The sequence below is a fragment of the Anneissia japonica genome, unplaced genomic scaffold (assembly GCF_011630105.1).
Source record: "Anneissia japonica isolate Jap-2015-1 unplaced genomic scaffold, ASM1163010v1 scaffold640_len1575945_cov177, whole genome shotgun sequence".
NCBI classification, from domain to species: Eukaryota; Metazoa; Echinodermata; class Crinoidea; order Comatulida; family Comatulidae; genus Anneissia; species Anneissia japonica.
In genome coordinates, this window is record NW_022684376.1 from 441083 (window position 1) to 456701 (window position 15619).

Below are 15619 nucleotides of genomic sequence, written 5' to 3' on the forward strand. Positions count from 1 at the left end.
TCTGATATCGGTAGTTTTTATCTAAAATGCAAGTTCTAATCCAGTATTAGCAAAAGAATAAGGAAGTTAAAATTACCAGCTTTAACTTCAATTAGATTATTACCAATATTAAAGATTTTTTTGGCAAACCAGACGTTTTTCATTTAAAAATGTTGTAAAAAGTCTTCAGATTTAGACTAAAATATAGACTTGTGATTTTAGGAGTATACTTTAGTTTTATAAGTACAATTTGATCTAAAAATCAGTTTCTATGGGGAAAGTTTATGCTTGTTTTTGACCTATGTGTTATTGATTTTTAAAAAAAGTATAAAATAAACCTGTTTAATATTTATAACTTATCATTATTGTTAGTGAATCTAAATTATGTATTATAAAACTCTATGATTATGCATTGTCAGAAAATGACAAATCCATTTTAAATCTATTTGTTTGTTCTTGTTTATTTACAGTAATGAATTTCCGAGTAGCCTAGGCAATATACTGTTATTTTTTTTAAGACAGTATAGAGTCTTAAAATTGCGAAGAAAATTCTCTCAACATTATTGAGATAAAGTAAATTCAGTTAGGACGGTAAAAAAAATTGAAATTTGATCTATTTACCTTATATAATAAAAGCACGTGTATAAAACGCGAGAGACGCAATTTCTGAAGATATGTCATATGGAATGAGTATAACATGTAATTTAGACGAATAAAAAAAACGAAACCTCATCTGTGCATGTACTTAGCCTCACGCAGAGGCACGTGTACGAACACTTCCTTTTTTTCATTTAATATATCCAGTGCTAACAGAATGTTCAACATATATTTTCTTTAATTTGTTTCTCTTAGACTAAATTCCTTAATGACTAATTTCTTGCTTTTAACGTAGGATGAAAATACGGTATATCTGTATTCATCAGTCAAAGAATCTAAAGCATTATTATTATATAAAATATGTGATTTCCTGATTAGTATCGTGTTTTGCGATTCGTTATATGTATGATTTAGAGATAATTTGTTTAAAGAGTATTTTTTATTGGATCTTCACAGTATTTGTCTTTCAATATTAGCCCTACACGATTGTCAACTTGAAATAACTCCCAAGTATGTATATTATGATTGAGTAACTTCCATAAGGAGACTCTGACCAATGGACAAACCAATACGGTAACAACTGATCAATCAGAACAGGGCCAGCAATACGAGAGTGTGTCCTACAAAACACGTGATGTCTAACAAACGCACGCCGTTGTTTACGTATAATAATTTACGCTTGGAATTATTAACAATATCCAAGGTACGGTGCTAAAGCCTGTTTTCCACTAGGCGAATTTATTCGCACGAATCGAAGGCGTCGGTTCGGTTCCTGAGCCCTGATTGGCTGCGCATTTTTTTTCGCTTCGCAAAAAGTGAAAACTCCGACAGGAATGTGAATGCGTATGCGCATGAACGACGCTCTCGATCTAAAAGCATCATTCCAACTTGTCATTAACGAGTGACGTACTGCGCTTCCGGATGTGTTTTTTGGGGTAAATAATAACAAACTGAAATATGATCTATGAACTAATCAATTTTAGAAGAAAGCACACACACACACACACACTTCAAATAAAATCGCAATATTGGTATCATTTACAAAGTTAGACGCATCTTTCCTGAACTTATACTGTTTGCTCAGGGATTGTAAACGAAAGTACTGTACGACGTTTGAGGAATTCGACGTTCATAACCATTTTAATCAGAAACATATCAACTATTTTATGAATTCTATGAAAGTATTTTCAGTGTATATTCACATGGAAGGCATTGGTAATAATTTTTATAAATCATTTAATCATTAAAATTATACAATATTATTTAGTTGACCATTTGTTAATTATAAATAAACGTGTTAAAACGTATTGCTTCTTCTTATATATAAATATATCTTTTCTATTTTCATATTTAAGAAAAATTGCACAGGATTTAACATCTTTTCAAAAAAGACGATTGGCAGGTCTATATTGTATTATTCATATTGAATCACAAATATTTTTATATTGCACTATACAGTTTTATAGTATGCATACATCTAAAGTATTGACAAATCAGATGCACAAATATAATCATAAACTATAACGTGATCATATACAGGCTGAATACCTTACACCAAACTAATTAAACGTGTGAACGCAAAATTAGGAACTAATTTATATTCTAAAGACACTATTCAAATAAACCATTCTATTCATAGAAAAATGTACTCTTGCAAATAAAAAAAAATGTTCAAGCATATTAAAACTGAAAACCGCAATGACACACTTTGGAATAAGGTTCCGCTGCTTCAGACCAAATCAAGGATGGAGAACCCTGGATGTTTTCATTTTTAATGAGTGTTCAGGATTATTAAAGCAAATTTAATAAAATTATGATAAAAACACCCTCTGTAATGCATTTACTGTGCCCAATTTATGAGACTACATTAGCAAGATAATCATTAAATAATAATCTTAAAAATGATAATAGCAGTAATTATAATTATCAGAACTATAACATTATTATTGCACTTTTATTATACTATTCTAAACATTTACACAGATATTATCTATTGGGAATCTTAAAAGACCTTAAAAGTAAAACCAACTATAATATTTCTAAAACATTCAAATAAATTATCGGTCTTGTCTTCTGGATTGCTGTTGACGAATGTACTTTGAAATTTCTAAGATGTTTGTATCTGAAGACAGCTTAGAAATACTGAAGAGTTGTCTACGGTTGTTCATTTGATCTTGATTGCAGTCAAAATCCTGCATTAACAGAAAAGATTATCATATTGATAAAATTCATGGACAAAATTTAATGGACCTTTCCGCTAAGCCCCGCCCCTTGTATATTGTAGCTAAGGTCCCACTAAGTGTTAACTGTTTGTTTGTGGGACAACAGGTGCGCTTGTTAGACAAGCCCTGTTATGACTGGTCAGTTACCTAAGTTTGATTGACACTCCGGAATAGTCCATTACAACTAAAATAAAAAAAAAAGAAAGTGGCATAAAAATGTATATTAATGTTCACTCTAACTTACAAGGGAACTGAAAGCATGAATTATTTTCCTTTCCTACTGTCAAAGACCTCCTGGTCTTTCACATACTCAACAATTGCAATATGAATATGAGTTTCTCTCTCTCAAATAACAAAATTCCACTTTAAAACCTATTTCATTTCACTGCAAAATGTATCCTACCTTGTTATTTTGTAACTTTTTTTGAGTATTTGTAGGTCCTAAACTGAAGATATCATCCCCATCATCATCATCGTTTTCACTGCTGTTACCATCTTGTTCAGCCCTTCCAAATGCCTTTCGCTTTCTATTGCTTTTTATACAATCCCTGAGCAACTGGTTTTCCTTATTACAACTTCCTCCTAAAGTAAACACCAATGTCTATAATTATCAAAATATTATCAACACTTTCAAATGTTGCTAAATTTTTACATTTTCTTAAAACTATTATTGTATATAAAAATAAAGTAATTCATTTTAATTGTAAACGTAATGAAAGAAGAGTGGGAAAAGTCCCCCAAATGAAGATTCCCTATCCAACTGGGACCTTGGAAATTGATCTCTGATATGAGGCTGCTGATTTCACTCTCTTTTGTATGAGTTCAACAACCTGTTATGTGTTCTAGATGTGACTATGTATTAAAAGACATCAATATAATTCACCCTTATCTCAAGCATTTGTAATGACAAAACACAGTCCTGAGTTCACTAGTCACTAAATTCATCGGCTACACCATCTCACTCTCAGCTCCCTGGAAAGCATTCCAGTCAAGCTGCAAGTACTGTATCTGTGTAAAAACTATTTCACTATCCTATCTAGGTTGAGAGAAGAAATGCAGATAAAGCGCATTGCTCAAACACCAAACAAATGGTCAACTTTGGATACTCAAACTCTTGATCTGAAGCCTAAATTCTATCTACTGGTAATAAGACAAAAAGGCACCATTAACAACCCCAACTGTCACATTGGTATAGCCCATTTCTGGTAGTTTTTCCCTAGTGGCTTTTGTCCTCCACAGCTATTTTTCCTCTGTAGCTTTATCTACACCCTAATCCAATGCGTCACATTTTCAACATTACAAAGAAACATGTTAATCAAGAATATTAATAAAATTCATCTCAGTTTAGAATCATAGAAAAAAAAAATTTAGTACCAATGCACTTTACCATAACATGAACAATTGTGTGAATATAACTTACAATGCTATAAGCTATGCAATAAAATTTATAATTTTACTGTTTCTTTGTAATAAACAACATATGGCGCATAACACAGCTGTTAAAATATGTTTACCACACAAGCAAAATAAACACTTGGTGTATGATTTAATATAAAAATACAGTACATTATTATATAGTAATCATCATCCCTGATAAACCATATATGGGAAATTGTAAAGGAAAGTACAGTATGTGCCAAGGACAAGCCAAACCAGTCACTCCTCACAAAAATTTATTTTTAGTTATTAATAAAGAATTAAAGAGTAAAATGAGAACTATAAAATGGTAAAAGAATAATTTAAATCCAACATTTCATTATGAAGTTACAAAAGTTTAAGCATACAGCTGTTTAAAGAACAATATTTGAAAAATCATCCTTCAATTTAGGGCATTTCTCAGGTAGAAACCATTACCAAATCATTAAAAACTGTTGTAACATTGAAAATAGAGAAAATAATAACATAGCATGATGTATATAAGAGACAGCCATTAACAACCCCAACTGTCACATTGGTATAGCCCATTTCTGGTAGTTTTTAGTGCAATACAATAGATTTCAAAAATGTTGAGACATTCCAGGTTGTTTTGACCATTAACTCTGAAACACGATTTGCGACGAGTGACTGGTTTGGCTGGTCTTTGCCACATGTCACCCTTGCGACTCATCTCAACTAGTTGCTGGTACAGCTCATGTGGACTTTCACCTATGATCTCGCAACTACCATAATTGGATGCAACATTAGTGCGCGTCATGTATGCAGTTAACAAATTCAGCCCTCGAAATTAGCGCCGGCATTCGGCAATGCCGAGGTAATTGCCGACGCTTAGCAAGCTTACCACGGCACCAATTTGCCAAGGCTCCTTTTTTATAGGCCTAGCAAGTGGCCTAAAGAAATTTCATGTTGTATGCACACAGAATGTTAGCATTTTTCAGTTTATTATTGTGTGTAAATTAAAATTAAACATTTATTTTAACCGTGTAAAGTAACTAGTTTAACAACGCCAAGACGTGCTTACAAACCAGGAATTACCACAGTCAAGCCGATGTATTCATGCATGCTTTAAACACAATGGTCCAAGCATGTTGTTGTGGCAGGCGGCGGCGAACGATGAGGGCGTGGAAGATTTTTGGTCGATTCCGGCCTGGGTACTCTATACTGTGACATATGTTCATTTTAAAGCAGCCGTAAAATTAATGATTAACTTACACTATTATTATAATATACCATATGTTTTAATATTGCCGTTTTTACGAAATAAACTTCAATATACAAATAAATTAAATATTGTTAGCAATTTGTTTTACCTGCTTCAGAATGGTACAAACTATAAACATTACGTCATTAATGAAGAGAGCAAACACATGTTAAGCTCAACGGTGGCGTTGAAGGGAAAAATGCTTTCTTGGCTTAGGGCAAACCCTTGCTAGATAGTTAAATAGGTAGGTCTAGAACTTGATCGATGTTAGGCCTTCAAGTGAGCTTTTGTTCTGTAGCTGTTGTTTGATGTAGTTTCGATGATAGATAATCCTTTTAGCTGTAGTTGGGGCATAAGTTAGAGAGACACTAAAAAATGCAAATTGCCGACGTAGTGCCGAGGCGAGTGCAATTTACGTCGGCGATTTTTTGCCGAGGACTTATCGTCCCAATTTCGAGGGTTGCAGATTAGAGTAACTTGTGATGTCACATGACCAATTCAAATCGCTTGTCAGTTGCTTTGCATCGCAACAACGCAGACCATGGTCAACTGAGTGCAACTGAGAGTAACTGGCGATTCTTTTTTTCCCTTTCATCTCAAGAGAAATGTTGTCGCCCCAAATGGCACAATTAAGAGTTGCTCAAATTTGACGGCCAACTGCCAAATACGCCAGTTAAGTTAAGTCGCAAGGGCGACATAAACTTTATTTTAAAGAGTACCTACTTTCTTGTTGTGCTGCTAAAGAAATGACATCACTTTCTTGAGAACTTTGTTCCGTGTCAGGATACCGGTTTATGGTGCGGCTTGATGTAATTTCACCTACATATGATAAAAGATCAACTGATATTAATTTTACTACATAATATAAAGTGAACAAATTATCTAGGGAGGCAACCAATATCTTCATGGTGGTAGTTCATGAACCCAATCTAAATATTTTGCTATTTAGCTACATTAATTCCCTACAAAACAGTGGAGAAAATGTAAATTTAATATAATGGAAAACTGCACGTTTTTACATTAGATAGACATCCTTGTTTGCTCACATACATTAGCAGTTTAGTGGCAGTATGTTTGCGGACAGTGACAAAAATATATTAGAGTACAGTAATACAAATTATTACTACTGTATTTTTATTACTATCACAGTATTAATAAGTAATAATCTATATTGAAAATGTTGAAGTTTTAATTAATCAACAGGCTATCTACTGTTGATTTATTTAACCATTAACGTTCATTCATATTTTCAATCATCACACTGTACTCACCTAACTTTGCATGCAGTGGACTTTCATCAGCAAAACTGAAAATATCATCATCATCATCATCATCGGAGCTTGAGTCTACACCAATAGTAAAGCTGCTATGCCTCTTCAATTTCCAGTTATCATAGGTGCTAGGTGCACAAGGTCTCTGGTGTAAGTCAGAGTAGGAGGAACTCCTCGGTAAACATTTCTCTTTAAGGGATTTCCTTCTGGGCTTTGCTTTATGCTTTACCAAGTTTTTTCGGTCCATAAAAGAATTTTTACTTTCACAATTTAGTGGTTGTTGCATGCTTGGTGCATTATTTTCTTGTTGAATATTTCTGCACCTTGGCTTTCTAGCATCAGAATTTCTTTCAGATTGGAGGCCTTTTGGTCCTACCTGCCTTTTGTTACATATGTTTTCTTCGGTACTAAATTTTCTCTTGTAACCTCTGTTGATCTCCATGGCAATAGATGGAAGATTGTGACCTTGGATATTGATATTGTCTTTTAAAGATCTTGGTGGAAGGTTAACTTCACTGGCCCGTAGCCTTGCAGATTGCCTAGTAGGGGCAACTTTTAGACTGGCTGAATTATATTTTCTTGCCTGTCCCTTACTAAAATTGATCGAACCATTCCTTTGAACAGCTTTATCGACTTTAAAATCTGTACTAGTAGCATCGTCTTCTATCCTGCTTTTCATGAGTGGGATGACTGTTGCTACTGGCGATGGCTTCTTCACGTATGAATCTGCAAACCATCTACCAGTTGATCCGGACAGAATGGGTGAGACAATCTCTGGAGAAGACGATGACAATGGTCGAGGAAGTATGGTAGCTGTATTATGTTTCTGAGGGTGGAATAACACACTGCTTTGTTGACTACTATTCATCTGCAAATGATGAAGTTGTTTTACGCTGTTCGTCAAAGTGTGGTTTGAGGTTTGAGAGTGTTGGGGCTGTACTGCCCAACATGTCTGTGATACTGGATTCTGTTGGTAGACTGTGGCTGGTAATGCTGCACAAACTGCTTGAGATTGATAGGCTAGTCCTCTTAAAACTTGTATATTAGTATCGTTGACTTCTAACTGCACTTTGTTCACAGGGACTGCATGTGGCACATTTCTAACATGATCTGAATTCTTGGACATCCCTTGGCCATCACAGCACTTACACTCAGACTCCATGATTCTCTTTTCCTTGATGAAACTTTCTTGCTGTTCTTGTAGAGTTTTGATGTGCTTTTCATTAGTCATCTGTTGATTCCTTTCAAGTTGCTCAAGCTGAGACTTTGTAAGTTGCTTCTGCTCATTGTAAGCCTCTTTCAGAAATGCCATCACTTTCTCATTTGTTTCTTCCTGTGCTACTTCTAACTGGGACTCAAGAAGTTCAATCTTAGCATCACGCTGTGAAAAAAAAAATTTAATTTATTAAACAATTCTTTATTGCATCAATTATAATATACCACAAGTGTATTAATTGGAACTGTGGTTCACTATTCTACTGTTTGGTTTTTGGAGTGGGTTACACATAGAGTATGGGTAACTATTAGAGCAAAACATCAATCCTATTTAGTGATTTAGTTTTTAGAGTGGGTTACAGATATAATATGGGTAACTAATAGAGTAAGAAGTCGCTATTATTAAGCACTGGAAATAATAACCTGTACACACTTTACTTTCATGTAAGCAATTCTCGTAGATAACAGAACAAAAAAAAAGATTTTTGTTTTTCTCCAAGTATAAACTTGAAACAAATCATAAACAATGATTAACTTGTAAAGCAAAATGTTTGAAGTCGGCGTTTTCACGGGGGGAAAACGTCGACTATTCGTGGAACCTCTTAAAAACCAATGTCGAGTGCTGGACGGGCCCGTCCACCGCCGACCAGCGTGGTGACATCCCTGAATACTAACCCTACTAGGTTAATATTAGAGTAGTGGGCCATTAACTATTAAATATTAAGGCCGGTTAATATTAAGATACTACAGTAGGTTATAATTCTAAGAGATACGGTAAGATAAAACATAATATAAAATATTCATAACATAGTTATCAACCTGAAAGATTTGAAATATGTGAGTGACTACACCAATTGGCTAGGGGGGAGGGGGGAGGTCCAGGGGTGGAGCTCTGGCAGGGGGCGTGGTCCTTGCTGCTCAGACAATCTGAGCATTTTTAAGCTCTTTTAAACTGATTTCAGTAAGTTTTTGTTGACAATACCAGGTGCATAATAAAAAATATTTTTAATAAAGCCATCTAAAATTTGAGTTTCAATGTATGTTTAATTTGAGCACCCGAACTATATAGACTTACACAAACATTTAATTAATGATCAATTTTTAGTAACGCGTCAGTGAAATAAGTATTCACGTAAATTATGTACTCTAATGACTCCTAATTTTAAATACATTTTCCCCTGAGTTTGTGATAATTTGTTATCACGCATAGACTTGTGCTAAATGCGTGACAAATTTAGGATCACGCATGTGTTTCTGCGAAATGTGTGTTTCATCTTAAATCCCTTTGAAATGCAAGACCGTCCTGCATGATGTGAGATGGTTGGTAACTAAGCATAATAATGAAGAACACTATACACTCACAGTTGCTATAATCTCTTGCAGCTCTGAAGTTGTCAGTTGTTGCTTAGTCTGAATAGCCTCAAATAATTGCTGATAATGCACAGACAGGCCTTCATTAACTAAAAATGTAATATAAAATAACAATAATTGTTGCAATTCATAATGAAAGACATAGTCATAAGGGAAGTGTTCCTGGTAATACAATAATATTTAAAATACATCAAAGAAGCTGAAAATAGAACAATACTTCTGGAGCATTAAATAGGATTTGAATTTCCATACAGCTAGCACCAACAGCAATTGCTGTAGAAAGGGCATCCCACTACTATGATAAATCTAGGACGAGACAGCAAGGTTTTTGCTGTTGAGTTGCCTAACCCAGACCTACGCTTCCATAAAAAATGGCTGAATGACGTAAAAGATTTTAATTGCCGTATTTATAATGAAACAAAAAAAAAAAAAACATCAAAAACCAAGTAAACTAATTGCTGATGTATTTTGAGGAAATTCTAACCCTCATACATACGAATATAGATAAATGACAGATACTTGTCACAGCAACTTTGTGACTCCAGTATAAAAGCTCTATAAAATTAAACTGCACTACATTACAAATATATAAGATAGTATAATACATACTCCAAGTATGGAGTATGTATTATACAATCTTATCTGAGATTAATCAGTGGACCTTTCAGTTTTTACAAATATATAGTGTGGTCTGAGCCAATAGCAAATCATTCAGAGCCACCAGTGCTCATAAAACTGAGTTTATCACCAGTGTCTGTAGTGTGAAGCCAATGAGGGTATATGATACTTCCCATTGATCAGGATAATTTACACTCTGAACAGTGAAAAAACAGATATCCGCATCACTTCAGGGTTACAATCTATTTTTCAAAATGCAGGTGTCTATACGTACGTTTGTCAATTATTTTGGCGGACTGGTCAGCACTGTCAGACACTTTCTTGTTGACACTGTCTTTAATAATCTGTACAGCTGTTTTAACTTCATCAGAACAATCCTTAACAAGTGATACAAATGTATTCAGTAGGTCCCTAGAATTAAAAGATGAAAATGTATTTATAGTGTTTTAGAAGATTATGTGAATACAGGTCCCCCTCTAATTAAAGACCCACTTCTCTGTGGTCACAAAATAACAAATCTCTTTCACCTTTATTATTCTAATTAGGGGCGTAAACATTTTTTTCCACCTTTTCCCACCAGTTTTAAATAGTACATATCAAAAAATGTCTTAACTCCCGAGCCTGACTATAAAATGTTAGTGCAAATTGTAACATGCTTCTTAAAAAAAATCTTTACAGAATGTGATTTTCAACATTAAAATGTGTCTTAAGAGAGAATGCTGTTTAAAAATTCAGCTGGCATCCTTAAAAAGGTTTTGTTAATAAAACATTAAAATATCATCAATTTACCGGTTATCCTTTTCTTTTGCCCTCTGTTTGTTCAATTCTAACTGCTCAAGGTAATCTGACGGTTTTTTTGAAGAGTGCTTTTCGACGCTGCATGTCGGATCTCTTTGGAATAGCGGAGCTTTTGACATATACTTTCTATAAAACTTTTGGCTTGACCTTTCGCTTGAATTCTGCAAATAAAAGCAAAAAAAAAACTATTGTGGAGAAATTGTTGTAAGATGAATTGATATAAAAAAAAAAAAGCCAGATGTAAGAAAGCATTAACAAATTTACTGTTGTTTACTTTAATTTGGTATATACCCTATTCACACACATCAAAAGCCAGCAGCAAACAACTGAAATGGCAATTACAAATGAAAAAAAAAACCAGCAAAATATACCAACATAAGATGTATATAATTTAAATAAAATTGAATAACCATGGTCGTGACAACTAAAATTGGATATTAGTCCTGAGATCATGTAAAAAATACCATTTTAAATGACAAACTTATGTTAAAGTAAAGAAAATATTTCTGAATATCAGTATAAAGATTTTCCGATTTACAGTGCCATAAAATATTGTTTCTAATGTGCATTATAACAAAGTGTAATTAAAAGGAAGATGAAGCTTATTACTACACCTTATTTATTTATTTTTTTTAAATTCGTCACGATATAGGTAAATACATATTGACCAGAGGCGTGACTAGAGATGACATGGGCTAAAGCCCAACACAACAAATGGTCATCTCTAAGCCCCTTGCCAACAACAATAAGAAAAAATATATAAAAACATATAAAATATACAAAAAATGTTGAATGTTTAAATTTTATACCAAAAATTTAAACATTCAAAGCATCAATAAAATAATTAAAAATCAAAGTTTTGAAAGAAATACAAAAATACACCCGCAGTGCTAACATTAGGAATGTTTCCTCTCAAGGATGTAATCTGTGAACATTGTATAAGGTTTAAATATTATTTCTATGTGAATGTCAGAGAGGAAAATAAGCTGATTTATGATCTAGATGTTTCTTTTAACCTACTTTAGGAAACATTTTCGAGCCCAAACTTTTAGTTTTATATACAGAAAGAAGCAATCTAACTACCAGTAAGATACATGGCCTTCAAGTTTAGTGGTGTGCATTTTCAACTAATGATAAAAAATTGGGATTGGTGAGATTGTACAAAGATAGCAAGACCATCTGAATTAAGGGAAATGTGCAATTTTCTCCCACTTAAAAAAAAGTATGCTTATGTAATTCAATTAATTTTTCTTTTAAATTTGTTTAGAAATTGCATAAATGTATAAATACAAAATTGTTTTGAATTGTGAACGCATATGTAAATATTGGTACAGCACAAGATCACTGTATAATAGGAGAGGAAACGAAAAATTGAAAATCATGAAAAAAGAGGACAAATAAAGGTGGGTGATCCCCACGAAAGACAAAAAAAAAAAGATGGCACCAAATTATCTACCCATGTATAAGTCCATCCCAAATTTCAGAGAGTTCTAAACTTTGGAAGGTCTAAAGAGACTCAAGCTAATGACCATACTGTTTGCATTAATATAATACTGGCCCTCAGGTATAAGACCCCCAAATCTGCCAATTGTTTTTCGATGGAATGTGGATATAAGTACCTGAAAAAAGGTAAAAGAACAATGGTTGGGCTTTGCCAACTGGTACCGGGGGCCCGGGCCCCCCGGCCCCCCCCCGGTTCCGCCGCCCATGTATGTAAATATTGGTACAGCACAAGATCACTGTATAATAGGAGAGGAAACGAAAAATTGAAAATCATGAAAAAAGAGGACAAATAAAGGTGGGTGATCCCCACGAAAGACAAAAAAAAAAGATGGCAAAACCAACCATCACACAGATGAGCATCATGGTTTGAGAGGAAAAACTGGATTGATTGTGTGAATGTATACTTTACCAAATTGTATTTTAATTTTATCCTAGTTTAATAGAATAAATAAGATAAAACCTGGGCCACTCAGAGCTCTAATATGACCCTAAAGACTGTAGAAAGGACCCACATCTTGAAGTCTTTATATGCTAGTAAATATATTTGGGTTTTCAGCTGAAAAAAATTAATAACGGCTATACTTAAATAATCAATGTCACGTGATATGTTTTATTGACTTTGTCATTTTGCGATGAAATCTCGGTTTATGGCATGTAATATGTACAGTATCACATGTCACTTCTACAGTATATAAATAATGCATGAGAGGTATAACCATATCCAATTATTTAATTATCATCATATCAATACTTTGCATATTACGATTTGGGAGTGCAGTTGTCTTAGCACTTCCGGATGACCATGGTATAGTACTACAGTGTTACATCACAATACCATGTGATACTACTAAGTTTCTATCGTTGCAAAATGCATTCAACCGGATGCCATTTTTTTCTGCTGACAAACCACTGATCCCAATTTCTAACGTAATTATTAAGATGTTGTATCTTACTTTTTCTTTGTAAATTTTAATTGATGATTAAATGTGTGTTCGATAACTAATATAATGCGAGCTTTTGTGTTTTTAGTAAATTTTGATGGTAAAATATTAGATTTTAAAATGGTTATTCAAGAAAGCCTATGAAGTCATTCAGGCGTAATGTACGGTAACCAACGTCTGTTGACAACAGAGAGTGCCACCTGGCGTTGTAACGACACGGCTGTGGTACTCTATACTATATATGCTACAATGGGACAAAGATTAATGGTATACTTACCTCAGAGGGCTGGGAACATGATTGTGAAAACCTCTGAGAGTACATATCATATGAGCCTTGAGAGTTTTCAATCTGAGAACTGGGATCACTCAGGTTTTCACTTGACATGAATGCTGAGTCATTGAAATCCTTACTCGAAAATTGCTGCTGAAAAACTTGCCTGAAAGCAAAGTTAACATAAAAAGTCTGGTATATTTGTTAATGTTACAACCATAAATCAGCTTCATTATAAAAATTACCATTTTCTGTTATATTTTTTGCAAAAAAACATCAACATGCCAAAACATGGGGTAGGCCTTATTATACTTACCCAGGATTTGACGTGAACAGTTCTTTGCGGCTAACTTTGTTGTTAAACATTTCCCTTTCAAATCAATCAAGACAATATCTGATGATAACAAAAAATTGAAGTCAGCAAAACCTTGATACTATATACTGTAGACCCCTTTCAATCAATGTAGGCCTAGGGCCAACGCCTATATAATGTTAAAGCACCATTCCCGGCAAAATTTCACTAAAAACTGATTTATTTTTTTTTATAGAAAATATGCATTTGCATTACTCCAATTATTATAAATCATGGAAAAATATTGGCATGAATTTTAGGTTTACGCAAAAGAATAAAAAAAATGAGAAATACAGACTATTTCTCATAAAATACTGTCTCTTATACACATCTAGTAAAATATTACCATTTTCTCGACGAATTCATCGTTACTAGGCAAATTCAGAGGTTGTAGATCACATCCACTGGAATACTCTCGCTTTTATGTATACTTTATAGTCAATAAAGTGCGCCCTCTCTAATGAGATTAGTTTTTGTACTTCGGATCTCGCACAATGCGGTCGTTCGATTAGGGCTGAGATATGTTTGTTTAAGTGTCAAAATCTCAATCAGAATCAGTTTTTTAACAAATTTGAAATAATTCCTATGAAATATTATATTTCACAAGTGTAATTACTAGCAACGGAAAATATCATGTCGGCCGTTTTTATGTGTGATAACAGAACCTAAATCGAGGTAAGGCTAGGCCTAGCCTAGCAGCATTGGATAGGATAATGTTTTCGGCACCTACAATATTTCTTCATATATTTTTTGTGTGGAACACAAAAAAAATTAAATTTCAGTCTTATTTCACATTTTTTTCATTCTTAGGAATGTCTAAATTCCGTTAAACTAGCAATTCCGTATTATATTTATAAATCTTTATAACATTAAATACAAAAATTAGATTTTTCTTAACAACTGAAATTTTGCCGGGAATGGGGCCTTAAAAGGGGTCTAGCCTATACTCTCTGTACCTCCTAGGCCTACCAATACCTACTCTAGCCTAGACCTAGCTAGAGAGAGAGGGTATTCGAGAGAGAGGCCTGCTGTTGTAGCCTGGTTAGGCCTAGGAAAGGCTCATACTAGGCCTAGGTAGGCCTTGACTCATACTACGAATTAGGTTAGCCTAGGCTTATGCTGCACTCTCTCTGTCTGGGCCTACGCTAGACCTAGGCCTAGCTACCTAAAACACGTTCGTCTAGGCTAGCAGTTATAACTTTAATTTTTAAAAAATGACCTGGTAATCGTTTACTTAATCTTACCAATAAATTTTACAGTAACATAATCGGGGAAGCTGAAGAAATTCTACGAGCACGTCGTAGGCAAGGCCTAGCTTCTTAATCGTCTGCTCTACTTTTTCGGATAGAGTGGCGGTGTTCTTTTTTCAAAGAGCCCGCCACCATCGAACGCGTAAGGATGTAACTTGACTTGTTCTGATATTTGATTGGCTGCATGAGAAGGGTTCATAAATATTTATAAGCACCCTAGATACACGATGTTTACGGAAGTAAACGTAGAAACAACATGGGCTACCATTGTACCAACCATTAATCAATCATCCACATTTTCATTGTAGGCCTACCTCCGAAGCAACAGGAATCGTGAAAGTACAGTAAATATCTAAGGTCCTAGGCCGGTAAATCATTTTATGACTTAGGTACTACATGAAAACAGAATTTTAACACGGGTGCTAATTTTTTTCATGGCGGTGAATACACAAGGAAACTGGGTAAGGACATGTCAATGTGTAACTATGTATTCTAATATAGCATTAGGCCTACTATTATTATACTAATGACTATTATCGAGATAAAGACAGGTCGTTTAATACATCTTTGACTATTTAGCACAGTCTTCTAAT

The 15619-nt window shown here is 34.1% G+C and overlaps 2 protein-coding genes across 4 annotated transcripts in view; one reads left to right on the plus strand and one right to left on the minus strand.

Annotated features, from left to right (window-relative positions):
* Positions 1–1688: 1688 nt before the first annotated feature.
* Positions 1689–15151, minus strand: LOC117105415. 2 transcript variants are annotated; one of them, XM_033246543.1, is made up of 10 exons: positions 15021–15151; positions 13741–13818; positions 13431–13590; positions 10701–10870; positions 10186–10322; positions 9285–9382; positions 6708–8088; positions 6160–6255; positions 3202–3380; positions 1689–2768 (listed from the first exon to the last, which is right to left on the minus strand). In XM_033246543.1, exons 2-10 carry the CDS (start codon positions 13788–13790, stop codon positions 2634–2636), a joined length of 2406 nt encoding a protein of 801 aa, XP_033102434.1. In that variant the 5' UTR covers positions 13791–13818; positions 15021–15151; the 3' UTR covers positions 1689–2633. The 2 variants fall into 2 exon arrangements, with proteins under 2 accessions (XP_033102434.1, XP_033102440.1); XM_033246549.1 differs by lacking the exon at positions 1689–2768 and having other exon boundaries at positions 3216–3399.
* A 104-nt stretch (positions 15152–15255) lies between these two features.
* Positions 15256–15619, plus strand: part of LOC117105430 — a 5677-nt gene continuing 5313 nt past the window's right edge. Inside the window, exon 1 of one of the 2 annotated variants that reach the window (XM_033246568.1) lies at positions 15256–15487. In XM_033246568.1, coding sequence (XP_033102459.1) covers positions 15461–15487 — 27 coding nt within the window. In that variant the 5' untranslated portion in view covers positions 15256–15460. The remainder of the gene's footprint in view (positions 15488–15619) is intronic. The other variant, XM_033246559.1, reaches the window with a different exon arrangement.

Excerpts from the sequence above, each read along its gene's own strand:
- LOC117105415 (XM_033246543.1), bottom strand. The coding sequence starts at position 13,790 with ATGTTTAACAACAAAGTTAGCCGCAAAGAACTGTTCACGTCAAATCCT. Across the intron at positions 3,381-6,159 it reads TTTAGCAGCACAACAAGAAA|GAGGAAGTTGTAATAAGGAA; the intron begins GTAGGTACTCTT and ends TGTTTACTTTAG. Across the intron at positions 2,769-3,201 it reads AAAAGTTACAAAATAACAAG|GATTTTGACTGCAATCAAGA; the intron begins GTAGGATACATT and ends CTGTTAATGCAG.